This window comes from Entelurus aequoreus, linkage group LG21 (assembly GCF_033978785.1).
Source record: "Entelurus aequoreus isolate RoL-2023_Sb linkage group LG21, RoL_Eaeq_v1.1, whole genome shotgun sequence".
In the NCBI taxonomy this organism is placed as follows: domain Eukaryota; kingdom Metazoa; phylum Chordata; class Actinopteri; order Syngnathiformes; family Syngnathidae; genus Entelurus; species Entelurus aequoreus.
Genome location: NC_084751.1, coordinates 26,373,741 through 26,401,528, shown reverse-complemented (window position 1 = coordinate 26,401,528; position 27,788 = coordinate 26,373,741). Strand labels below are relative to the sequence as shown.

At 40.1% G+C, this 27,788-nt stretch overlaps 1 protein-coding gene across 1 annotated transcript in view; it reads right to left on the bottom strand.

Moving 5' to 3' along the window:
• Nucleotides 1-27,788, bottom strand: part of LOC133638555 (potassium/sodium hyperpolarization-activated cyclic nucleotide-gated channel 1) — a 251,995-nt gene that overhangs the window by 32,181 nt on the left and 192,026 nt on the right. Inside the window, 1 exon segment of the mRNA XM_062031299.1 lies at nucleotides 25,314-25,554. Coding sequence (XP_061887283.1) covers nucleotides 25,314-25,554 — 241 coding nt within the window.

The following is a 27,788-nucleotide window of genomic DNA, read 5'->3' as shown; positions in this document are numbered from 1 at the left end:
GCTGTTTGTTCCCAAATTCTTCACTTTTCTTATAATAAAGTTGACTTTGGAATATTTAGGAGCGAGGAAATTTCACGACTGGATTTGTTGCACAGGTGGCATCCTAGGACAGTTCCACGCTGGAAATCACAAATGTTTGTAGAAACAGTCTCCATTCCTAAGTGCTTGATTTTATACACCAGGCCAAGTGATTAGGACACCTGATTCTCATCATGTGGATGGGTGGCCAAATACTTTTGGCAATATAGTGTATATCTGTCGGTGTGTTCAACAATATGGAAGCGCTAAAAACTACAACATGGCTGACGGGGTGGAGATGAAATCAAAGGGGGATTTCCAGAAATTTTTAACACGTGAATAAGCCCGCTGACAAAACCATGCATTCTGAAGGAACAGGCAAAAAGCAGCTTGATGATGGGCTACAAAACAAAATCTATGCAACATTTGGACCAAAGAACCAACATTACATGTTATGTGGCCACCAGGCAGTGTTTGCTCTTACCTCAAATGTAATATACTTCATGAGTCATTTTCTCCATTGTCCATATTTTCTTTACAATGTCTAGCCCCAGATGGCTTTCATAGAAGCTTAGCCAAATAAGGATTCTCTGTCTGTACCACTGACACCATAGTTACACATGTCATCGGAATATTATATACCAGCACATTGGATTGAGTGTGCTTCTTACAGAAGTATTTCTGTTATTTTTTTGTTTTGTTCTGGTTTTTTTACAAATCTTTTTATTTGAATTTTCACACAGTTCACACAAACGCGATCATAGTGTCTCCACAGAGGAGGTAGGGGGTTGCTGGTTTTACAGTGTGCAAATGCAATGACAGGCGTAAACATGTTAGCCTGGAGGCTTCACAAATCCTGTCAAACTTTAAACAGACTTGAATAATAATAGACTTGGAGAGACTTCCTTTTATTGTCATTCAAATTTGAACTTTACAGTACAGATAAGAACGACATTTCGTTGCATTAGCTCAGGGGTCGGCAACCCAAAATGTTGAAAGAGCCATATGGGTGAGGGCGGACCTACGTCACTTCCGCCTACCAATCCCCTAGCAACCGGGAATTCGTTGAAAACAAACCAGCTCACAGCGAACACAGCATTGACAGAAAAAGCATTTAACGAGCGTTGTGGCTTGGAAGTCGGCGTTAAATCCTTCATTTACGCATTTTTACTTATTCGCATATCGTGTGAAAAAACGAAAATGTATTATTTGCGTCAGACTCGTCTCAGTGAACTTTAAAGCTTCTCAGACTTAGCTTAGCTTGCTAGTTAGCTTAGCCTGCGCGCTACTAAGAAAGAGACGCGGAAGTTATCAACAACTTTGTGTGAACACGCCGTACTTGTTGGAGCCCACGTCGAAGAAGAAGCACTTGTTGTCCACAGTCATCGACGAGCCCTCCGGCAGCTCCGCGGGCTCCTCGTCCACGCCGTAATCGTCAATAAGTTTGGCCAAAGCGTCGCGGAACTCGATAAGTCCCTGCGCCAGGAGCGCGATGGTCTGGCCCTGCGTGGACCCCAAGCCGGGCCCCCTGTTCACGGTCTGCCGGATCCTCAAGAACCGTCCCCGCTGGTTCTCTTTCAGGTCCATGTAGTACTTCCGATTCTCCCGCACTAGAAACTCGCTTTTCAGGGCCCGCCGCGGCTCATCCTGCAGCTGGGCTATAGACTATATACCGCATGTTATTTTTGTACAACAACAACTTCAGCTGTCGAACGTTATAAGGTACAAATTCAACAAGTACAACATTAGCACGGACGGTATAGCCAAGTTGTGGTTAAGAAGGTGGATTTTTGTTCCTTATATTTACCAGAAACGAAGTGATCCGAACACACGACCCGGGACTTTGGGGGACTCCAGTGAGAACCGTCCTCGTTTTGGTGTAAAGCTGCGAGCCATTTGTCTCGTCTCTGTGGGCTTTTATCACGCTTTGGCAGAACAAAATACGACCTTTGTTTTCCCTGTTTCCAGTTGTGGTTAGCACAACCAAAAACAACACAGTTTTTCGGCATTTTGGAGGCAGAATGACGGGTTTAACCAGCGTAGGTCGACAGGTTAAAGAGTAATGGCAACGGTTTGTTTTCAACGCCAGTCTGGTTGCTATGGCTCGAAGAACCCGTATGTAGCTCAGTTGCCCGGATGTCGGCCCTCACCGATTGGACCAAAAATACAAAAACAAATCTGTCTGGAGCCGCAAAAAATTAAAAGCCATATTACATACAGATAGTGTGTCATGAGATATAAATTGAATTAAGATGACTTAAAGGAAACTAAATTACCTCAAATATAGCTACAAATGAGGCATAATGCTGCAATATGTACATATAGCTAGCCTAAATAGCATGTTAGCATCGATTAGCTTGCAGTCATGCAGTGACCAAATATGTCTGATTAGCACTCCACACAAGTCAATAACATCAACAAAACTCACCTTTGTGCATTCATGCACAACGTTAAAAGTTTGGTGGACAAAATGAGACAGAAAAAGAAGTGGCATAAAACACGTCCTAGAAAGTCGGAGAAAGTTATACTTGTAAACAAACTACGGTGAGTTCAAGGACCGCCAAAATTAGTAGGACAAAACGGCGCTCGCCAAATACTCAAATCAGTGAAGCATGTTTAATATAAACAGTGTGCTTTATAACAATTAGAGAGGTTTGTGTCATGTTTGTCCTCCTACGGAAACCATATTAAAACAAAAACTTTTTTTTTTTCATCATCTTTTTCCATTTTTCATACATTTTTAAATAAACTCCAGAGAGCCACCAGGGCGGCGCTAAAGAGTTTGGGTTGCCGACCCCTGCATTAGCTCGCTGTAGTACAGGATAAAAGAGCAATAATGTGCAGATATAAATAAATAGCTTACTGTACAGAGAAATATATTGCACTTTTTCATATGCATCCACGTTTATGGATGTATGTTATATTGTCTTTATATTATATACTAATGAGTAAAAAAAAGATACATTCTTACACATACATACACACTTAGACAATTATAGTGGTAATACCTTGACATAAGAGTTTAATACTGTAAGATAAATTAAATAATTAAGTTAAAACAGAAAAGGGGGAAATAAAGCAAATTAACTGCTATAATTGACAAAATAAACTGAACAAAGGTGGGTAGGGGGGAAGTATTTCAGTTTTGCACAAAAAAATATGTGTATTTTATGAATCTCCCCATTTTTAATTTCAGATACATGAATTACCATGCCATTCCATAACACTTTCATAAAAGTACACTTAGTGTTAAGTTTATATGCACTCAACATCACATCCATTGATGAATTTATCGTTTGATTGACACACTGTTTGCGTTCTTTGGAAGGATTAAGGATAAAGAGGACATTACCATATAGATGAACCTTCAAGACGAGGCCACAAAAGGAGACGCTAACGTGTAAATAAACTTGGGAGCCCATTGGCGAGTCTGTCACTTGAATTACACCAGAATCATTTATCATGTACTGCATGGCTTAATGGCGCTGGAATGCAACACAACGTGCATCTCTGCATCGGGGTCCTCTTCTTCAGGCTTTGCGACTCGTTACGTGAAAAAAAGCACTTTGCACGTCAGCCAATCAGACAGTTTCCCCCACAGTCAGCACATGTCCTTATCGTTTTTCACCGCATTCCCGCGCCAAGCGGTTGCTCGCAAATGAGTATCGACGCAGCTGTCAGACATATATTTTACTTCCCACAGAGGGTAAACGCCAGCAATGCAGCTTCATCGTAATTACTCTCATAACATAAATTGATATAAAAAAAAAAAGCTGTTTTTAAAAAAAAGCACGTCCAATGGTAGCTGAATTATATTCATAACACACAGTTAATTTCAAATATACACTCTATTGCCAAAAGTATTTGGCCACCCATCCAAATGATGATAATCAGGTGCCCTAATCACTTGGCTCGGTGTATAAAATCAAGCACTTAGGCATGGAGACTGTTTCTACAAACATTTGTGAAAGAATGAGCCAGCGTGGAACTGTTATAGGATGCCACCTTTGCAACAAATTCGGTCGTGAAATTTCCTCACTTCTAAATATTCCAAAGTCAACTTTATTATAAGAAAAGTGAAGAGTTTGGGAACAACAGCAAGTCAGCCATGAAGTGGTAGGCCACGTAAACTGACAGAGAGGGGTCAGCGGATGCTGAAGCGCATAGTGCGAAGACTTTCTGCACAGTCAGTTGCTACAGAGCTCCAAACTTCATGTGACCTTCCAATTAGCCCACGTACAGTACGCAGAGAACTTCATGGAATGGGTTTCCATGGCCGAGCAGCTGCATCTAAGCCATACATCACCAAGTCCAATGCAAAGCACGTCGCCACTGGACTCTAGAGCAGTGGAGACTGATGGATCACGCTTTTTCAACTGGCAATCTGATGGACGAGTCTGGGTTTGGAGGTTGCCAGGAGAACGCTACATTTCGGACTGCATTGTGCCGAGTGTGAAATTTGGTAGAGGAGGAATTATGGTGTGGGGTTGTTTTTCAGGAGTTGGGCTTGGCCTCTTAGTTCCAGTCAAAGGAACTTTGAATGCTCCAGGATACCAAAACATTTTGGACAATTCCATGGGATGGCACTTCAAGTTCATATGGGAGTAAAGGCAGGTGGCCAAATACTTTTGGCAATATAGTGTATTAAGGAATAACTTATATTAAAATTATTTATTTTAGCAAACCAACATAACAAAAATCTTGCAGTAATTTCCCTCAGCTCACAAAGCTTCCATTTTCCTCTTTGTCTTTCATCCGTACGTTACACATGTAGAACAATTGGTGGGATTTAGGCTACAATTTCCCTGACTTTTTGGCGTTCGATACCCCGATGAGCTGCATTTACGCTTTCGGATGGAAAGCACATCCGCTCTCTTGTGTCTCGATTGAATCATTATATGTTAACCGTGGCTTCTGGTGTGATCTTCCGCGGCTTTGGCAGGAGCACGTGGTGAAAACGGGAGAACAGAGTGTGCACGGAGTTGGAGCGACACCCTCACGCTGGGAGTGTGAACACGAGCTGACGCTGACTTAAGGAGGCATCTTTGCAAGCGCGAGAACGCACGCAGAGGGAAGCAGGTACGAAACAAAAGAAGCTAGGTAGGGAGCTGTCTAGTGGAGGGGAATATTGTATTTTGCCATCATTTCGATGACAACACTATAGAACAGGGGTCTCAAACTAATTTTAGCTCAGGGGCCGCATGGAGGAAAATCTATTCCCAAGTGGGCCAGAATGGTAAAATCATGGCATGATGACTTACAAACCCCGTTTCCATGTGAGTTGGGAAATTGTGTTAGATGTAAATATAAACGGAATACAATGATTTGCAAATCCTTTTCAACCCATATTCAATTGAATGCACTACAAAGACAAAATATTTGATGTTCAAATAAATGATAAATGGGTTATACATGTATAGCGCTTTTCTACCTTCAAGGTACTCAAAGCGCTTTGACAGTATTTCCACATTCACCCATTCACACACACATTCACACACTGATGGAGGGAGCTGCCATGCAAGGCGCTAACCAGCATCCATCAGGAGCAAGGGTGAAGTGTCTTGCCCAAGGACACAACGGACGTGACTAGGATGGTAGAAAGTGGGGATTGAACCCCAGTAACCAGCAACCCTCCGATTGCTGACACGGCGACTCGACCAACTTCGCCACCCCGTCCCCTCATAAACTTTATTTTGCAAATAATAATTAACTTAGAATTTCATGGCTGCAACACGTGTCAAAGTTGTTGGGAAAGGGCATGTTCACCACTGTGTTACATGGCCTTTCCTTTTAACAACACTCAGTAAACGTTTGGGAACTGAGGAGACACATTTTTTAAGCTTCTCAGGTGGAATACTTTCCCGTTCTTGCTTGATGTACAGCTTAAGTTGTTCAACAGTCCGGGGGTCTCCGTTGTGGTATTTTAGGCTTCATAATGTGCCACACATTTTCAATGGGAGACAGGTCTGGACTACAGGCAGGCCAGTCTAGTACCCGCACTCTTTCACTATGAAGCCACGTTGATGTAACATGTGGCTTTGCATTGTCTTGCTGAAATAAGCAGGGGCGTCCATGGTAACGTTGCTTGGATGGCAAGATATGTTGCTCCAAAACCTGTATGTACCTTTCAGCATTAATGGCGCCTTCACAGATGTGTAAGTTACCCATATCTTGGGCACTAATACACCCCCATACCATCACAGATGCTGGCTTTTCAACTTTGCGCCTATAACAATCCGGATGGTTCTTTTCCTCTTTGGTCCGGAGGACACGACGTCCACAGTTTCCAAAAACAATTTGAAATGTGGACTCGTCAGACCACAGAACACTTTTCCACTTTGTATCAGTCCATCTTAGATGAGCTCAGGCCCAGCGAAGCCGACGGCGTTTCTGGGTGTTGTTGATAGACGGTTTTCGCCTTGCATAGGAGAGTTTTAACTTGCACTTACAGATGTAGCGACCAACTGTAGTTACTGACAGTGGGTTTCTGAAGTGTTCCTGAGCCCATGTGGTGATATCCTTTACACACTGATGTCGCTTGTTGATGCAGTACAGCCTGAGGGATCGAAGGTCACGGGCTTAGCTGCTTACGTGCAGTGATTTCTCCAGATTCTCTGAACCCTTTGATGATATTACGGACCGTAGATGGTGAAATCCCTAAATTCCTTGCAATAGCTGGTTGAGAAAGGTTTTTCTTAAACTGTTCAACAATTTGCTCACGCATTTGTTGACAAAGTGGTGACCCTCGCCCCATCTTTGTTTGTGAATGACTGAGCATTTCATGGAATCTACTTTTATACCCAATCATGGCACCCACCTGTTCCCAATTTGCCTGTTCACCTGTGGGATGTTCCAAATAAGTGTTTGATGAGCATTCCTCAACTTTATCAGTATTTATTGCCACCATTCCCAACTTCTTTGTCACGTGTTAATGGCATCAAATTCTAAAGTTAAGGATTATTTGCAAAAAATTTTTTTTTTATCAGTTTGAACATCAAATATGTTGTCTTTGTAGCATATTCAACTGAATGTGGGTTGAAAATTATTTTCAAATCATTGTATTCCGTTTATATTTACATCTAACACAATTTCCCAACTCATATGGAAACGGGGTTTGTAAAAATAAAGACAACTTCAGGTTGAGGTGGGGGGTTGGGGTGGGGTAGTGGGGGGTGTGTATTGTAGCGTCCCGGAAGAGTTAGTGCTGCAAGGGGTTCTGGGTATTTGTTCTGTTGTGTTTATGTTGTGTTACGGTGCGGATGTTCTCCCGAAATGTGTTTGTCATTCTTGTTTGGTGTGGGTTCACAGTGTGGCGCATATTTGTAACAGTGTTAAAGTTGTTTGTACGGCTACGCTCAGTGTGACCTGTATGCCTGTTGACCAAGAATGCCTTGCATTCACTTGTGTGTGTGAAAAGCCGTAGATATTATGTGATTGGGCCGGCACGCAGAGGCGGTGCCTATAAGGTTTATTGACGCTCTGTACTTCTCCCTACGTCCGTGTACCACTCCGTACAGCGGCGTTCTAAAAAGTCATACATTTTACTTTTTGAAACCGATACTGATCATTTCCGATATTACATTTTAAAGCATTTATCGGCCGATAATATCGTCAGTCCGATATTATCGGACATCTCTAGTATTTTTAGCATTAAATGTCATCATTACACTACATTTGGTACCTCAACTTGTACCTGTTTAGGCGTTAAACTAGTTGGGCCTGAATTACTTACGCCCTCTGCTGGTTGGCCTGCCTTAGTGCCTTGCAAAACACTGCTCAACACATCCTCCATAATACAAACGCCGGATTGCTACTTTGTTCAAGAACCTTGTAGGGAAGGCCCGTCATGTCTTTGTGGTAAGCAGGTGCCTCATTGGTCATGCTTGGAGCTGCTTGATGACCTCCTGTCCACCTCAGTGTCCAGCTCATTTTTACCATGCTAATGGTGTCCCGTGGCTGAGATCTGTTACTCACTCTTCCTCCTCCTCTTGGGTTTCTGTCTCAGTGCCCCCTCATTTGAGCCCATTCTTGCCACGGCGACGTATAAGCCGAGTGTGAATCATCAGCCAAAAAGGAATAAGGTGCCTCGCACGGCAGCCAGCTGCTCCCAGCTCAGGGCTCATCTAGTTGGGCGGCGTGCACACGGGTAGGAATACCAGCTGGGCAGAAAAAGCAACAGCAGGTGGCTAGCTACAGGCACAGCACGGCAAATACCAGCATTAGGCAAACTTTATTGTTTCTGACAGAATTGCATATTCTTTTTTCGATCAATGATTGGTAAGTATGCCAACCAAGTGCAGTTTTAGGTTATTTTCATAACCTTGTCTAGAAGAACCTCTTTTTCTTGACCTGGTGGTGTCTGTAAGTCCTGGTCCAGACATATACAGATACTGGTTTCTTGTTTAGTGTGAGTGTCAAAAGTTCATATTAAATGATAATAATGAAAATCAATATTTTTTTAATTCTACTCTTGGATGTGTATTATTGTCAATGATCAGTTGATCGATTAGCCTGCTCAGTGGCCTTGTGGTTAGAGTGTCCGCCCTGAGATTGGTAGGTCGTGAGTCATACCAAAGACTATAAAAATGGGACCCAATACCTCCCTGCTTGGCAGTCAGCATCAAGGTTGGAATTAAATCCCCAAAATGATTCCCGAGCACGCCCACCGCTGCTGCTCACTGCTCTCCTCACCTCCCAGGGGGTGGAACAAGGCGATGGGTCAAATGCAGAGGGTAATTTCACCACACCTAGCATGTGTGTGACTATCAGTGGTACTTTCCCTTTAATTACACCCATCCATCCATCCATTTTCTACCGCTTGTCCTATGGGGTCGCTGGAGCCTATCTCAGCTGCATTCGGGTGGTAGGCGGGGTACAACCTGGACAAGTCGCCACCTCATCACAGGGCCCTTTAATTACACAACCAAGCTTATTTTACTTTTTCAAATGACAGCGCTAGTCTCTTTTTTTGTACCAACTACCGTATTTTTCGGATATATAAGTCACAGTTTTTTTCATAGTTTGGCCGGGAGGTGTGACTTATACTCAGGAGCGACTTATGTGTGAAATTATTAACACATTACCGTAAAATATCAAATAATATTATTTAGCTCATTCACGTAAGAGACTAGACGTATAAGATTTCATGGGATTTAGCGATTAGGAGTGACAGATTGTTTGGTAAACGTATAGCATGTTCTATATGTTATAGTTGTTTGAATGACTCTTACCATAATATGTTACGTTAACATACCAGGCACGTTCTCAGTTGGTTATTTATGCGTCATATAACGCAGTGGTTCTCAACCTTTTTTCAGTGATGTACCCCCTGCGAACATTTTTTTAATTCAAGTACCCCCTAATCCAGGGGTCGGCAACCTTTACCACTCAAAGAGCCATTTTGGCAAGTTTCACAAATTAAAGAAAATAATGGGAGCCACAAAAAATTTTTTTTAATTTAAAATGAAAAACACCGCATACAAAACTTAAATGCTTTGTGCTCTGTTAAACAGGGGTCTCCGACACACGCAACGGCACGCACTTTAATGTGGAAAGTTGATGTTAGAGCGGCCCGCGAGTTTTGAATAAATGGCGCTTGACAGCGTCATACTTGCCAACCCTCTCATTTTTCCCGGGAGACTCCCGAATATCAGGGCGTGATGACAATGCTTATGGCGCCCTCTACAGCCTGCCCTAACAGTGTACTTACTCGACCACATGTAGAATGCAGTTTCAGCTTTCTCACGTAAGTGACAGCAAGGCGTACTACCTCAGCAGCCACACATCTTACACTGACGGTACCAATACCCAGAATCCCATGCAGCCCTAACTCTTCCGCTCAACCAACGCACGGAGAAGGGGGGGGGGGGGGGGGGTGTTGATGTGTGGGGGGATTTGGTGGTAGCGGGGGTGTATAATGTAGACCGGAAGAGTTAGGGCTGCATGGAATTCTGGGTATTGGTTGTGTTGTGTTTATGTTGTGTTACGGTGGGATGTTCTCCAGAAATGTGTTTTTCATTCTTTTTTGGTGTGGGTTCACAGTGTGGCGCATATTTGTAACGTAACAATGTTAAAGTTGTTTGATACAGCTACCGTCAGTGTAAGCTGTGTGGCTGATGAGTAAGTATGCTTTGCTGTCTCCTATGTGTGCAAGTAAAAGCAACATACAACATGTGGCCGGGCTGGCACGCTGTTTGTAAATGCTATAGAGGACAATTACTGCAGTGCAATTAAGGCACTCCCTTTCTTTAGTAATTAGAGTGTAAATAGGATTATATTTTCCCTGGGAGTTACCTATAAGACACCCTGAGATCCATGAGTCTCCTGGGAAAATCGGGGGGGTTGGCAAGTATGTAGCTGAGCTGCATCAGAGTGGTCAAAGAGCCACATGCGGCTCCGGAGCCGCGGGATGCCGACCCCTGCATCAGAGCAAAGCATTTTTGGTTGAAAAAAAGAGATAAATAAGTAAAATACAGCACTGTGTCATCAGTTTCTGATTTAATAAATTGTATAAAAGTGCAAAATATTGCTCATTTGTAGTGGTCTTTCTTGAACTATTTGGAAAAAAAGATATAAAAATAACTAAAAACTTGTTTAAAAATAAACAAGGGATTCAATTATAAATAAAGATTTCTACACATAGAAGTAATCATCAACTTAAAGTGCCCTCTTGGGGGATTGTAATAGAGATCCATCTGGATTCATGAACTTAATTCTAAACATTTCTTCACAAAAAAAGAAATCTTTAACATCAATATTTATGCAACATGTCCACAAAAAATCTAGCTGTCAACACTGAATATTGCATTGTTGCATTTCTTTTCACAGTTCTTTTTGACAGACATTTTAGTGAGGGTCAAACCATCATGGCATGGGGGAAACTCTGGGTTTATGGTAATGATGGAATAGCCTACTTGATTTGATGTTCAGTTTATGAACTTACATTCATATTTTGTTGATGTATTATTCAATAAATATATTTATAAAGGATTTTTGAATTGTTGCCATTTTTAGAATATTTAAAAAAAATCTCACGTACCCCTTAGCATACCTTCAAGTACCCCCAGGGGTACGCGTACCCCCATTTGAGAACCACTGATATAACGTACACTTATTCAGCCTGTTGTTCACTGTTCTTTATGTATTTTCAATTGCCTTTCAAATGTCTATTCTTGGCGTCGGGTTTTATCAAATACATTTCCCCAAAAAATGCGACTTATACTCCAGTGCGACTTATACATGTTTTTTTCCTTCTTTATTGTGCATTTTCGGCCGGTGCGACTTATACTCCGGAGCGACCTATAGTCCGAAAAATACGGTGCCTCTAGTTTGTACGACGTAAGTTGGCGACATCAACGACATATTGCAGCAATTGTTCTTCACAAAGTTTAATGTCCTACGTGCAGTGGCTGTGCATTTTGAAAAATCATAGTTTAATTTATCTGTGGTAAACGCAGACAAACTCAGCCAGCATAGTTTGTTGTCAGCTGTTTGCTGTCCATGTAGCGACGCCATTTTCACATGCCTATTTTGCTTTTAGATGCTATTTTGAACTTGATTTGCGCTGAGGTTTGTCGCTGCAACACTAACTAATTACATCAGTTTTATTTAAAGTTCCATCCGGGTTTGTTTTGAAGGGCACAGAGTGACTATCATCACACTGGCTTGTGACGTGATCACTACCTGTGCTACCAGCGCTGCCTTCCGGCGGTCAACACAAACGCTGTGATTAATCTTCATTCATTTATGGCGGTCCTTCTCAAATTGTGGGGCGTGCCCCACTAGGGGGGCGCAGTGCAATGCCAGAGTGGGCGCGTGTCACCTCGGGGAACATGCTTTTTTTTTGCCGTACCAGAATACAATGAAGCGTATGTAGCACTTGGCTTCACTGTAACCACGGTGGGGGGCGAGGAAAGGCCGGTGTGTTTCCTTTAATGGTAATAAACTTACAATGTTATGCAGAGATATAGTTATAACAATTTTATAGACAAATTATACTAATTATAGTCACGGTGGAGAGTGGGGGAAAGTATTAATGGAAATGGAAAATATTTGAGAAACACTGATTTATGGTAACGCAATATTTTATTTTATTAATTACATGCATTAACGTAACACACACATATATATATATATATATATATATATATATATATATATATATATATATATATATATATATATATATATATATATATATATATATATATATATATATATATATATATATATATATATATATATATATATATATATCTTGTTAAATGCATATTTTACTGATGTTAAAATTGTTTAATACGCTAAACTTCAGGATATTGATAAAAAAGTCAAAATCATGCTGATTATCAAATATGTTAGATGAGTGATAGATAGTCTCATTTAAAGCTTTTGTTATTCTGGAAATTAATTTTGTTGCTCAAAGTAGTGTTGTCCCGATACCAATATTTTGGTGCCGGTACCAAAATTATTTCGATACTTTTTTGTACTTTTGTAAATAAAGGGGACCACAAAAAATTGCATTACTGGCTTTACTTTAACAAAAAATCTTAGGGTACATTAAACATATGTTTCTTATTACAAGTTTGTCTTTAAATAAAATAGTGAACATACAAGACAACTTGTCTTTTATTAGTAAGTAAGCAAACAAAGGCTTCTAATTAGTCTGCTGACATATGCAGTAACATATTGTGTCATTTTCCATTCTATTATTTTGTCAAAATTATTAAGGACAAGTGGTAGAAAATGAATTATTAATCTACTTGTTCATTTACTGTTAATATCTGCTTACTTTCTCTTTTAACATGTTCTGTCTACACTTCTGTTAAAATGTAATAATCACTTATTCTTCTCTTGTTTGATACTTTACATTAGTTTTAAATGATACCACAAATTTAGGTATCAATCCGATACCAAGTACTTACAGGATTGGTCATATTCAAAGTCCTCATGTGTCCAGGGACGTATTTCCTGAGTTTATAAACATAATATAAATTTACAAAAAAACGAAAGAAGATGTTGTAATGCCAAAAAATATCGACGTAATCATAGTAGTATAGACTGGATACGCTACTGTACTTGGCATCATTACAGTGGATGTTAGGTGTAGATCCACCAATGGCGTTTGTTTACATTTTGACACTGGTGAGCTACGGTGTGTAGTGAAGCATGTTTAGCTATTCCTCGTCCTGCAGGGATGATACTTGTAAGAAACTTACTTTATTTGTCGCCATGGAGGCGAGGATTAGTGATTTAGAAGTAGCTAAAGCACTGCAGACTGGGGCTGGACTTTAGCCGGTAGCTAGCTAGCATGTCTTAAAGCACCTCTTCCTGAGGGCGTTTCAGTGTTATAACTTTACCTTTATCGTTATTTTAAGCCAACCTGCGTCCGTTCTCCCTTTTCTGTCTACACACTGGCGGTACTATACTAATACCGGTATACAGTACAACCCTAGCTCAAAGTAATATCATTTATATACCGTATTTTTCGGACTATAAGTCGCAGTTTTTTTTTATAGTTTGGCCGGGGGTGCGACTTATACTCAGGAGCGACTTATGTGTGAAATTATTAACACATTACCGTAAAATATCAAATAATATTATTTAGCTCATTCACGTAAGAGACTAGATGTATAAGATTTCATGGGATTTAGCGATTACGAGTGACAGATTGTTTGGTAAACGTATAGCATGTTCTATATGTTATAGTTATTTGAATGACTCTTACCATAATATGTTACGTTAACATACCAGGCACGTTCTCAGTTGGTTATTTATGCGTCATATAACGTACACTTATTCAGCCTGATGTTCACTATTCTTTATTTATTTTAAATTGCCTTTCAAATGTCTATTCTTGGTGTTGGGTTTTATCAAATAAATTTCCCCCAAAAATGCGACTCATACTCCAGTGCGACTTATATATGTTTTTTTCCTTCTTTATTATGCATTTTTGGCAGGTGCGACTTATACTCCGGTGCGGCTTATACTCCGAAAAATACGGTACCTATGATTTCAGCCTTTCAAAGTTCCTCTTGAACCACCAATTTTTGATCTTGGTGTTTGTCAAATCCTGCTCCTAACGTCCATAGTCTATGTCCCAGAGTCCACACAGTTAGTCCACAGAGGTTTGGATAAATAAAAGCGAGTTGTACACCCAGAATATGATCGCTCTCGTCATATCCAGGGGATGATTGGTCTGAATGAGCTGTTCTGCCCTACATGTCTGCTCCATGCAGGATTCCAATGACCCCCCCGCCCCACAGCTTGGCACACTGACACATGAACAGACACATCATGACAGCAAACAACCCCCCCGCCTCCTTGTTTAAACACGCAGCAGAAAACAAAACACACACATACACACAACACCCCCCCCCCAAAAAACCAAACAATTTCTGCTTTGATTCTTCCGTCGCCTTTCTCCGGCTTGCCTGCGAGACGTGAACCGCACCAAAGCGATGAAGTATTCTTAGAACGCTCGGCCTCCTTCTGTAGTAGGGCGTCAGACTTGGAATAAAATATGCAGGCGTGTCTAAAAATGGGAAACTTTTGCCTTGGCGCGGAGACGACACATATTCTGTCAGGGTAAACAAGAGGCGGTGAAATTGAGTCTGACATTTCAAACATTAACGGTGCTCATACTGGTGTGGAAGAGGAACGGGCCTTCTGGGACAGAAGAGCACAGCAGCGATATTGCTCCCGATGCCCCACAAAAGGAAAGTCCAATCTGCTCTTGTCAGCGCCAAAAGCGCGTGTGGTCAGGAGCCTATAGATATAGATGGAGGATGGTTGGGGGGCGGCTCGGGGCTGGAGTTCATGCATGTGTATCTGTGTGCGAGGAACCTCTGTGTCCTCGGGGATGCCTGATCCACGCCTGTGCCTCCTCCAACAACCAGATGAGAGCTTATGTAACGGCAGGGAAGCTGACGAGCGGGCCAACGCTGGCTAATGAGAATCTACATTAATTTTACTTGAAGAGGCATCGAACGCACGTCCCCAGGCGCAACTCGCTATGCATCAGTATGTACCGTAAAGTAGCTGTGATGCTTGACCGTAAGCGTGGTGAGCAGTGCGAGGGCATACAGTCATTGTTGCCATGCAGTACTGTGAGAGTTCAAGTACTTTTCTGTCATGCTTATTTTCTAAACAACACCAATGCAATTAAATCACCAGGAGGATGGAGTCACGAAGAAAGTCATCAAGTCAGAAACAATAATAAAGAAATATGTTTACGAATGTCAAAAGATCTGTCACGGCGCATGCGCAGTCCCGCGTGTCTTCTGCTGCAAGCTCTACCGGGGCCTCCGCAAGGCTGCAGGTGATCAGCAATCAGCACACCTGGGACTGATGAAGGCGAGCAGTATAAAGACCAGCGGACCAGAAGATCCTGTAGTTAACTCCTCGCAGTAAGCATCACGTCTCTGGCTTCCCTCCCGCGTACTTTATCTCTCTCTGTGGCTTCCTAGTTTCCGTGTCTTATGTCCCTTGTGTTCCCGCAGTTTTTCCCGTGTCTCCAGTGATCGAGCTGTGTGCCTCGACTTCCCTCTGGACTTTGAAATGCCTCCCTCGATCTTTGACCCCCCCCTGTTTGGACACAGACCACATTGCTTCTCTCCAGCCCCCGACCGCTTGCCTGCCCACGGACTGCCTTCTTGCCTTGCCCCCTTTGGTCTGGCGAAAGATTCGCTCAACACTCACGGTAACACACTCATTAATTCCTACACATAGTCTCACACCATAGAGCCCCTTTGATTTTTGTCACACTCCATTCTGTAGTTTACATTATATTATTGTTTGTTATTATATATATAGTATATATATATATATATATTAAAATCATAGAGCTTAATAACTACACCCTCTTGTGGTCTGTGCCGTCTACACTCCCTCCCAAACATAACAAGATCTACTACATGACAGGAGTGGTATACTGTTTTTAGAAACCTAATGCAAAACAAAGATCTGAGAGGAGAACTTTGCTGTTTTTAAGGAGGTTTTGCAGGAAAAATTCAAATATTCTCTACATGACAGGATTGATCCGCTGTTTTTAAGGACCTACTCCAAGAAATGCGAGTCAAAGATCCTCTAAATGACAAGAGAAGTCTGACCTCCTCCTAGTCAAATATTTTCAATATAACCAGAGTGCTCGGCTGTTTTAATGATCTACTGCAGAAAATGCTAATCATTTTTTTGTTTTAAATGATCCACTGCAAAAACATTGGTCAAATATCTTCCATGTAAAAGTAGCGCTCTGTTGTATTTAACGACCAACTACAACAAATGCTAGTCATAGATCTTCTATAACAGGAATGCTCTGCTGTTTTTAACAATCTAATGTAAAAAAATATTAGTCATATAGTCTATATGACAGTAACACTATGCTGTTTTTAAGGTCCTACTCATAGTCAAAGATTCTCAACATAAAAGAAAGGGCCTTTTAACAATCTACGGCTAGTCAAAGCTCATCTACATGACTTTGAGAGTCCAAGTACTTTTTTGTTATTCTTATTTTCTAAACAACACCAATGCCATTAAATCACCAAATGATAATGTCACGAAGAAAGTCATCAAGTCAGAAACAATAATAAAGAAACATGTTTACGAATGTCAAAGATTTTTTACATGACTTTAGAAACCTAATGCAAACCTACTCAGTGGCCTAGTGGTTAGAGCAGGGGTCACCAACCTTTTTGAAACCAAGAGCTACTTCTTGGGTACTGATTAATGCGAAGGGCTACCATTTTGATACACACTTAAATAAGCTGCCAGAAATAGCCAATTTGCTCAATTTACCTTTAACTCTATGTTATTATTAATAATTAATGATATTTATCTTTGTGGAAACACTGATCATCTTAATGATTTCTCACAATAAATATATATAGAAACAGATAAATATCAATATGCAACACTTTATTTTTATATTTTCTCTAAGTGCACATTTTTCAAATTGAACATTTTCAAATGATCACTTCTAAGACAGTCTTGTGAAATCACAATATCCCATTTTAACTAGCTAGCCACTAACATTTTTGAACAAATCATGAATTACTTTGCACCACGTTTGTACAAATAATAACTCATGTAAAATACAAAAGTCAACTCTCAAATTTTTAAATAAATCATGTCACACTTTGAACTGGACACCAAATCTGTTATCTGTTTCTTTGTCAGTTAGTGAAGACCAAGTCTTTCAAATATTTTCTTGGATTTTCAAATTCTACTTGAGTTTTGTCTCTCTTAGAATTAAAAATGTCGAGCAAAGCGAGACCAGCTTGCTAGTAAATAAATACAATTAAAAAAATAGAGGCAGCTCACTGGTAAGTGCTGCTATTTGAGCTATTTTCAGAACAGGCCAGCGGGCTACTCATCTGGTCCTTATGGGCTACCTGGTGCCCGCGAGCACCGCGTTGGTGACCCCTGGGTTAGAGTGTCCGCCCTGAGATCGGTAGGTTGTGAGTTCAAAAAACCCCGGCCGGGTCATACCAAAGACTATAAAAATGGGACCCATTACCTCCCTGCTTGGCACTCAGCATCAAGGGTTGGAATTGGGGGTTAAATCACCAAAAATGATTCCCGGGCGCGGCTAGGCTGCTGCCCACTGCTCCCCTCACCTCCCAGGGGGTGATCAAGGGGATGGGTCAAATGCAGAGGACAAATTTCACCACACCTAGTGTGTGTGTGACAATCATTGGTACTTTAACTTTTTAACTTTAACAAAAAAATGTAAGATCTGAGAGGAGCACTTTGCTGATCTTAAAGGCCTACTGAAACCCACTACTACCGACCACGCAGTCTGATAGTTTATATATCAGTGATGAAATCTTAACATTATAACACATGCCAATACGGCCGGGTTAACTTATAAAGTGACATTTTAAATTTGCCGCTAAACTTCCGGTTCGAAACGCCTCTGAGGATGACGTATGCGCGTGACGTAGACCGGGGAACACGGGTATGCCTTCCACATTGAAGCCAATACGAAAAAGCTCTGTTTTCATTTCATAATTCCACAGTATTCTGGACATCTGTGTTCGTGAATCTGTTTCAATCATGTTCATTGCATTATGGAGAAGGAAGCTGGGCAAGCAAAGAAGAAAGTTGTCGGTGCGAAATGGACGTATTTTTCGAACGTAGTCAACTACAACAGTACACAGCCGGCGCTTCTTTGTTTACATTCCCGAAAGATGCAGTCAAGATGGAAGAACTCGGATAACAGAGACTCTAACCTGGAGGACTTTTGACTTCGATACACAGACGCCTGTAGAGAACTGGGACAACACAGACTCTCACCAGGATTACTTTGATTTGGATGACAAAGACGCAGACGTGCTACTGTGAGTATGCAGCTTTGGCTTCTAAACATTTGATCGCTTGACCGTATGTGCACAACTTTTTTTTGCGTATGTACGTAACTTTTTTAAAATATATAAGCTTTATGAACCTTGGGTTAGGTGAACGGTCTTTTGGGCTGAGTGATTGTGTGTGTTGATCAGGTGTTTGAATTGTATTGGCGTGTTCTATGGAGCTAGGAGCTAGCATAGGAGCTAGGAGCTAGCATAACACGTACCGTACCGTACGTGTGCGTCACGTACGTAACTTTTTAAAAATATATAAGCTTTATGAACCTTGGGTTAGGTGAACGGTCTTTTGGGCTGAGTGATTGTGTGTGTTGATCAGGTGTTTGAATTGTATTGGCGTGTTCTATGGAGCTAGGAGCTAGCAGAGGAGCTAGGAGCTAGCATAACAAACACGCAGGTGTTTTTATGCAGGATTAATTTGTGGCATGTTAAATATAAGCCTGGTTGTGTTGTGGCTAATAGAGTATATATATGTCTTGTGTTTATTTACTGTTGTAGTCATTCCCAGCTGAATATCAGGTCACCCCCGGCTCTCACAGCATCTTCCCTATCTGAATAGCTTCAACTCCCCACTAGTCCTTCACTTGCACTTTACTCATCCACAAATCTTTCATCCTCGCTCAAATTAATGGGGAAATTGTCGCTTTCTCGGTCCGAATCTCTCTCACTTCTTGCGGCCATCATTGTAAACAATAGGGAACTTTGCGTATATGTTCAACTGACTACGTCACGCTACTTCCGGTAGGGGCAAGCCTTTTTTTGATCAGATACCAAAAGTTGCAATCTTTATCGTCGTTGTTCTATACTAAATCCTTTCAGCAAAAATATGGCAATATCGCGAAATGATCAAGTATGACACATAGAATAGATCTGCTATCCCCGTTTAAATAAAAAAAATTCATTTCAGTAGGCCTTTAAGGAGGTTTTGCAGGAACAATTCAAAGATTCTCTATATGACAGGATTGGTCCGCTGTTTTTAAGGACCTACTCCAAAAAATGCGAGTCAAAGATCCTCTAAATCAGTGGTCCCCAACCACCGGGCCGTGGACCAGCACCGGTCCGTGACGCATTTGCTACCGGGCCGCACAGAGGCTTTAAATAATTTAAAACCGACTGCATTTTCTCCTACTTAACTTTCGCCAGTCCCACCACACACACCAAAAAGCTTGTTCATAGATGTATTATAAAACTCCTAATAGGAAGTCAACATTTGCTATATTTGTTACATCTTTGTTACATGGGACAATGCACATTAACAAGCATATACAATATAAAGGTGCCAAATCGTAGCCAAAAGCTAGCTTCCATCTGCAGTCCGCGGCAGGTTGATGACCTAAGACCAGGGCAGATCAGGAACAAAGTGACCATAGTGTCAAGACTTGGTCTTTGGCGTGGTTTGCTCTCCCGTGGTGCAAAAGAATTGGACCATACGTGGCGTACAGGTGAGGACATGTTTAATCTTTTAACTCAAACAAAAAGGTATAAACAAAAAGCGCTCACCGCAGAGGAAAAAACTTGACTATGACAAAACAAAAGGCGCGCACAATGGCGGAGAACTATGGACATTAAACAAACAAAAACTTACGTGACATGGGATGAAACAAGAACTAACGTGACAAGGAACTGTGAACATGGCATGAATGTGTGATGTCGCCAGGACGAACAACAGAAACAGAAAAGCCTATATAGTGACATGATAAGTGAAAACAGGTGCGTGACTAACTGTGAACAGGTGCGTGACATGACTGTGAAAACGTGAGACAGGTGTGTGTGAGTCCAAACGTGGAACAGGTGAAACTAATGGTTGCTATGGTGACAAACAAAACCAGGAAGTGAAACAAGGAACTAAGGAAGTGTCCAAAAAACAAAACAGCACATGGCCAAACAAAAACATGAACACAGACATGACACATAGGAGTTCATGTGCATAAGACAAATGGAGAAGTGCTAAATTGTTGCATATAATAATTGTGCTGAAGGAAAAAAATAAGCATCTCCTTTGGCCTAGTAATTCAAAGTGCTGGGATTATTGCACATTGTCCTATTACATAAGTACCGTATTTTTCGGACTATAAGTCGCAGTTTTTTTCATAGTTTGGCCCGGGGTGCGACTTATACTCAGGAGCGACTTATGTGTGAAATTATTAACACATTACCGTAAAATATCAAATAATATTATTTAGCTCATTCACGTAAGAGACTAGACGTATAAGATTTCATCGGATTTAGCGATTAGGAGTGACAGATTGTTTGGTAAACGTATAGCATGTTCTATATGTTATAGTTATTTGAATGACTCTTACCATAATATGTTACGTTAACATACCAGGCACGTTCTCAGTTGGTTATTTATGCGTCATATAACGTACACTTATTCAGCCTGTTGTTCACTATTCTTTATTTATTTTAAATTGCCTTTCAAATGTCTATTCTTGGTGTTGGGTTTTATCAAATACATTTCCCCCCAAAATGCGACTTATACTCCAGTGCGACTTATATATGTTTTTTTCCTTCTTTATTATGCATTTTCGGCCGGTGCGACTTATACTACGGAGCGACTTATACTCTGAAAAATACGGTAGTTAGCAATAACGGATGCATTTACGCATGGAAAATTGGACCAAAAAAGCTAACATTAGTGTATCTACGCATGAAATATTGCACAAAATATTGCACAAAATATGAATACATAACTTTTCGAATGGAAATAGTAATCCACAGAAATGTATTGGAACTAATGTCAAGTATTTCTAGCTTTCTTATATATCCATGCTCTTGTCCTGGAATGGGATGTATCACCTATATAACCCCAAAACAAAGCCTACTACTAGCAAAAATGAGCAAAAAACTAAAGTCTATGGAGAGCTTTTTTGCAAAGGGAAAAGGCCAGGGGCTCCCACTAATTGAATGTTCTGGTGAGTTTTTTCATGTATTCATTTTTCATGCGCTTATTTGCTATATCTATATGCCACACGTGGAAAGCCGGTCCGTGAAAATAATGCCTACATTAAACCGGTCCCTGGTGCAAAAAAGGTTGGGGACCCCTGCTCTAAATGACAAGAGAAGTCTGACCTCCTCCTAATCAAAGATTTTCAATATATCCAGAGTGCTCTGCTGTTTTAATGATCTACTGCAGAAAATGCTAGTCAATTTTGTTTTGGTTTTAAATGATCCACTGCAAAAACATTGGTCAAATATCTTCCATGTAAAAGTAGCGCTCTGTTGTTTTTAACGACCAACTGCAACAAATGCTAGTCATAGATCTTCTATAACAGGAGTGCTCTGCTGTTTTTAACAATCTAATGCAAAAACATATTAGTCATATAGTCTATAAGACAGTAACACTATGCTGTTTTTAAGGACCTAATCATAGTCAACGATTCTCAATATAAAAGAAAGGGCCTTTTAACAATCTACGGCTAGTCAAAGCTCATCTACATGACTGTGAGAGTTCAAGTACTTTTTTGTTATTCTTATTTTCTGTCATTAAATCACCAAATGATAATGTCACGAAGAAAGTCATCAAGTCAGAAACAATAATAAAGAAACATGTTTACGAATGTCAAAGATCTTCTACATGACAGGAGTGGTATACTGTTTTTAGAAACCTAATGAAAAAAAAAATAAAGATCTGAGAGGAGCACGTTGCTGATTTTAAGGAGGTTTTGCAGGAAACATTCAAAGATTCTCTGTATGACATGATTGGTCCGATGTTTTTAAGGACCTATTCCAAGAAATGTGAGTCAAATATCCTCTAAATGACAAGACAAGTCTGACCTCCTCCTACTCAAAGATGTTCAATATAACAAGAGTGCTCTGCTGTTTTAATGATCTACTGCAGAAAATGCTAGTCATTTTTTAGGTTTTAAATGATCCACTGCAAAAACATTGGTCAAATATCTTCCATGTAAAAGTAGCGCTCTGTTGTTTTTAACGACCTACTGCAACAAATGCTAGTCATAGATCTTCTATAACAGGAGTGCTCTGCTGTTTTTAACAATCTAATGCAAAAACATATTAGTCATATAGTCTATAAGACAGTAACACTAAGCTGTTTTTAAGGACCTAATCATAGTCAACGATTCTCAATATAAAAGAAAGGGCCTTTTAACAATCTACGGCTAGTCAAAGCTCATCTACATGACTGTGAGAGTTCAAGTACTTTTTTTGTTATTCTTATTTTCTGTCATTAAATCACCAAATGATAATGTCACGAAGAAAGTCATCAAGTCAGAAACAATAATAAAGAAACATGTTTACAAATGTCAAAGATCTTCTACATGACAGGAGTGGTATACTGTTTTTAGAAACCTAATGGAAAAAAAATTAAAGATCTGAGAGGAGCACTTTGCTGATTTTAAGGAGGTTTTGCAGGAAACATTCAAAGATTCTCTGTATGACATGATTGGTCCGCTGTTTTTAAGGACCTATTCCAAGAAAAGTGAGTCAAAGATCCTCTAAATGACAAGAGAAGTCTGACCTTCTCCTACTCAAACATGTTCAATACAACAAGAGTGCTCTGCTGTTTTAATGATCTACTGCAGAAAATGCTAGTCATTTTTTAGGTTTTAAATGATCCACTGCAAAAACATTGGTCAAATATCTTCCATGTAAAAGTAGCGCTCTGTTGGTTTTAACGACCTACTGCAACAAATGCTAGTCATAATCTTCTATAACAGGAGTGCTTTGCTGTTTTTAACAATCTAATGCAAAAAAGTATTAGTCAAATGCTATGCTGTTTTTAAGGACCTACTCCTAGTCAAAGATTCTCAATATAAAAGGAAGGGCCTTTTAACAATCTACGGCTAGTCAAAGCTCATCTACATGTCAGGGGTGCTCTGCTGTTTTTTTAAGGACCAACTGAAAAAAAATCCTCAAAAATCCTCTTTGTGACAGGAATACCCCGCTGTTTTTATGGACCAACTGTAAACAAAACCTCAACGATCCTCTATATGACAGGAAAGCTCCGGTGTATTTAATGATCTACTGCAAAAGTTAGCAAGTCAAAGATCATCTGTATAACAGGAGCACTTTGCTGTTTTTAATGATCTCTGGCAAAACAACTAAAATACCTTCTAAATGACAGGAGCGCTCTGCTGTTTTTATTGATCTACTTTTAAAAAAGACTAGTCAAAGATCTTTAAAATGACAGGAGCACTTCACTGTTTTTTATGGACGTACTCCTAGTCAAAGATTCTCAATACAACAGGAGTGCTCTGCTGTTTTTTTTAACATCTACTGCAACAAATGCTAGTCATAGCTGCTGTTTTTAAGGACCTACGCCTAGTAAAAAATTGTCAATATAACAGGAGTTTTTAACAGAAACTACAAAAAAAGCTAGTCAAAGATCCCCTATGTGACAGGAGTGGTCTGCTGTTTTTTGGGATCTACTGTTAGTCAAAGATTGTCTATACGACAAAAGAACGCTGCTGTTTTTAAGGACCGACTGTAAAAGAAAATCCTCAGAGATCCTTTATGTGACATGAGTGCCTTGCTATTTTTGGGGACCAACTGTAAACAAAACCTCAACGATCCTCTATATGACTGGAAAGCTCCGGTGTATTTAATGATCTACTGCAAAAGTTAGCAAGTCAAAGATCATCTGTATAACAGGAGCACTTTGATGTTTTTAATGATCTATGGCAAGACAACTAAAATACCTTCTAAATGACAGGAGCGCTCTGCTGTTTTTATTGATCTACTTTTAAAAAAGACTAGTCAAAGATCTTTAAAATGACAGGAGCACTTCACTGTTTTTTATGGACGTACTCCTAGTCAAAGATTCTCAATACAACAGGAGTGCTCTGCTGTTTTTTTTTAACATCTACTGCAACAAATGCTAGTCATAGCTGCTGTTTTTAAGGACCTACGCCTAGTAAAAAATTGTCAATATAACAGGAGTTTTTAACAGAAACTACAAAAAAAGCTAGTCAAAGATCCCCTATGTGACAGGAGTGGTCTGCTGTTTTTTGGGATCTACTGTTAGTCAAAGATTGTCTATACGACAAAAGAACGCTGCTGTTTTTAAGGACCGACTGTAAAAGAAAATCCTCAGAGATCCTTTATGTGACATGAGTGCCTTGCTGTTTTTGGGGACCAACTGTAAACAAAACCTCAACGATCCTCTATATAACTGGAAAGCTCCGGTGTATTTAATGATCTACTGCAAAAGTTAGCAAGTCAAAGATCATCTGTATAACAGGAGCACTTTGATGTTTTTAATGATCTATGGCAAGACAACTAAAATACCTTCTAAATGACAGGAGCGCTCTGCTGTTTTTATTGATCTACTTTTAAAAAAGACTAGTCAAAGATCTTTAAAATGACAGGAGCACTTCACTGTTTTTTATGGACGTACTCCTAGTCAAAGATTCTCAATACAACAGGAGTGCTCTGCTGTTTTTATTGATCTACTTTTAAAAAAGACTAGTCAAAGATCTTCTAAATGACCGGAGCACTTCACTGTTTTTTAAGGACTTACTCCTAGTCAAAGATTCTCAATACAACAGGAGTGCTCTGCTGTTTTTTTAACATCTACTGCAACAAATGCTAGTCATAGCTGCTGTTTTTAAGGATCTACTCCTAGTCAAAAATTGTCAATGTAACAGGAGTTTTTAACGACCTACTACAAAAAAAAGCTAGTCGAAGATCCTCTATGTTACAGGAGTGCTCTGCTGTTTTTTGGGATCTACTGCTAGTCAAAGATCGTCTTTATGACAAAACAACGCTGCTGCTTTTAAGAACCGACTGTAAAAGAAAATCCTCCGAGATCCTTTATGTGACATGAGTGCCTTGCTGTTTTTGGGGACCAACCTCAAAGATCCTCTTTGTGGCAGGAGTGCTCTGCTATGTGTAAGGCTCTGCTGCAAGTCAAAGATCATCTACGTGACAGAAGAGCTGGGCTGTTTTGTCAGGATGTGCTGCATTGAGTATCACCTCCAAAGTAGGAGCCGTCAGTCAGCTTCATCTCCTTGTTGAACTTGGTGATGACGCTGGCCACGCCGTGCTGGATGAAGTACATCTTCTTCCCAACGGTCCCTTCTCGGATGATGTAGTCGTTGGGCTGGAACACCTCAAACTTCAGCTTGCTCAGCATTCCCGTCACAAAGTTGGGGTCTGCGTTGGCAAACAGCGGCATGGTGGCCACCAGCTTGCGGCAGTTGAAGTTGACAATTTCCTAGCGGAGAGGGAAAAAAAGAGACAAATGAAATCCTGGGAGAAAAGAACTTCTGACAGAGAACATCAGCGTTTCACTTAGTAAGAAAACATTTCATGCATATTTGTGCTTAATCGGAAACAACCTGGTATCGATTGACGAGAAATCAAACTGTGCCATATTTCGATACTTTTGTTGCACATGACGTCACCTCTGGTTGCTGACTCAAACACTTGGCGGGCAAACAAGCACTCAGTCAGACTGCTTCTAGTTATTGTTACAATTTTCCATGCCAACAAAGCAAGTACACCTGAGAGAAAGCTGGTGTGTAATAAGTACAATACTTAGAGCAGGGGTGTCAAACTCATTTTAGATCGGGGCCACATGGAGAAAAATCGACTGGTAAAATCATGGCACGATAATTTCAAAATAAAAGACAACTTCGGATTGTTTTCTTTGTTTAAAAATAGACAAGCACATTCTGAAAATGTACAAATCATAATGTTTTTTTTTTTTTACACTTACATGTTGCGGTTAATATTTATTAATGTTTTACTTTATTTGTCGTTATTTATACTTTTTGAATAAATTATGTGATAATGTTCATCAGTCAACTAATTGGTGTTGATTTTCAATCCATCCAAAAAAAAATTAAAAATACAAATATAATTACAGGATGTTATTCATGTAGTTTGCTTATTTTCCTCGACTGGTGCACTAACATCATGTGGTTTATTTTTTTATTTTTTTTACATATGTAGCATCATCTACAAAGATACAAAGAATTGCTATTGCGACGTCTAGTGGACACATTTAGAACAGCAATTTATTTAATTGAATTTCGGCTCATTTTTATACTTAGCAAATTTATCCCGCGGACTGGATAAAACCTGTTTGCTGGCCTGATTTCCTACTGTTTTACCTTCTCGGATTTGCATACTTGTACCAGCTTCTATTTGTGTTTTACTTTCTTGTACGTATGTTAAGCTACTTTTTTTTTAACCTATGTCTACATACTTTTTCCACCTTCTTGTACCTGTTTTTTACCGATCTATGTTCACCTACTTTTTTACCTTCTTCTTTTTTACTTTCTTCTACCTGTTTTTTACCTTCTTAAACCTGTTTACTTATTTTTTAAACTTCTTTTACCTATGTTTACCTACTTTTTTTACGTTCTTTAATTTGCTTTTCACTTTCTTTTACCTATATTTACATAAATGTTTACCTTCCACTACCTGCTTTTTATCTTATTTTACATATTAAAGCTACGACACACAAAACGTACTAAAAGCACATTTCTTATTTTGTCCAACACACTTTGAATACACCATTGTGAGATATCTAAGACACATGTAAAATGATTTAAAAAACATCATAATATGAGATATTTCCCACAGAAACATTTACAAGTTTGAAGTTAATATACCCAAAAGCAATAACAATAAAAAGTAACATTGAAATATTTTGTTAAGCCATTGATCAGTTTTCTACTTTGTAATCTCATATTGTCATATCCGTGGGATTGAACCGGTAATTATCAGCTAAAGATACAGGAGAGAACATGGAATAAAACCCAGGCAAGCATGACATCTGATCAATTACCATCTTCACATGCAACCCCATTAAGTCCCCTCGCCGCATTCTAAACACCACTGCTGTCCCAGACACTCGCATAAGGGAGGGAGCAGAGGAGGCAGGGAGGTGCAGAGATTTACGGTTATTACCCACAACGCAAAAACATCCTACAGGCTTTGTTCGCTATGCAAAGTAGGCAAAGTTCAAATCTGCATGGAGACAGCGTCACACCAAGAAATGTGCCCGTGGGACTGGCGAGTAAAGTCACAGCACAAACCACCTTACATCATCATTTCACTGTGGAACATCGGATTTTATGGAGACGCCACTTTGGGTTTTTGGCAGAGGATTTTGGCTTTGGGTGGAAGTGAGGTGTCCAAGTCCAGTAACATACGCATAAGATTGGCTGTTGATGTCTTGCTTTACCGGACGAACTTGGAAGAGCAGTGTCATAGCGGGAAGGAGACTTCTTTCGCCTGAGAATCATTTGTTTTTGGTATATTTCCTTTGTCAGAGTTCCACATTTTAGAGGGAAAGAAATAGCCCTTTTATGCACAACACAAATGTCCACTGCAGAGGACGCAGGCTTGCAGGAGGATCTGCAAAGGAATCTGGCATGTCATTTATCAAACCATTGAAGCTGCTGCTGGCTCAGGCAAGTGTGACCAACACCTGTGACA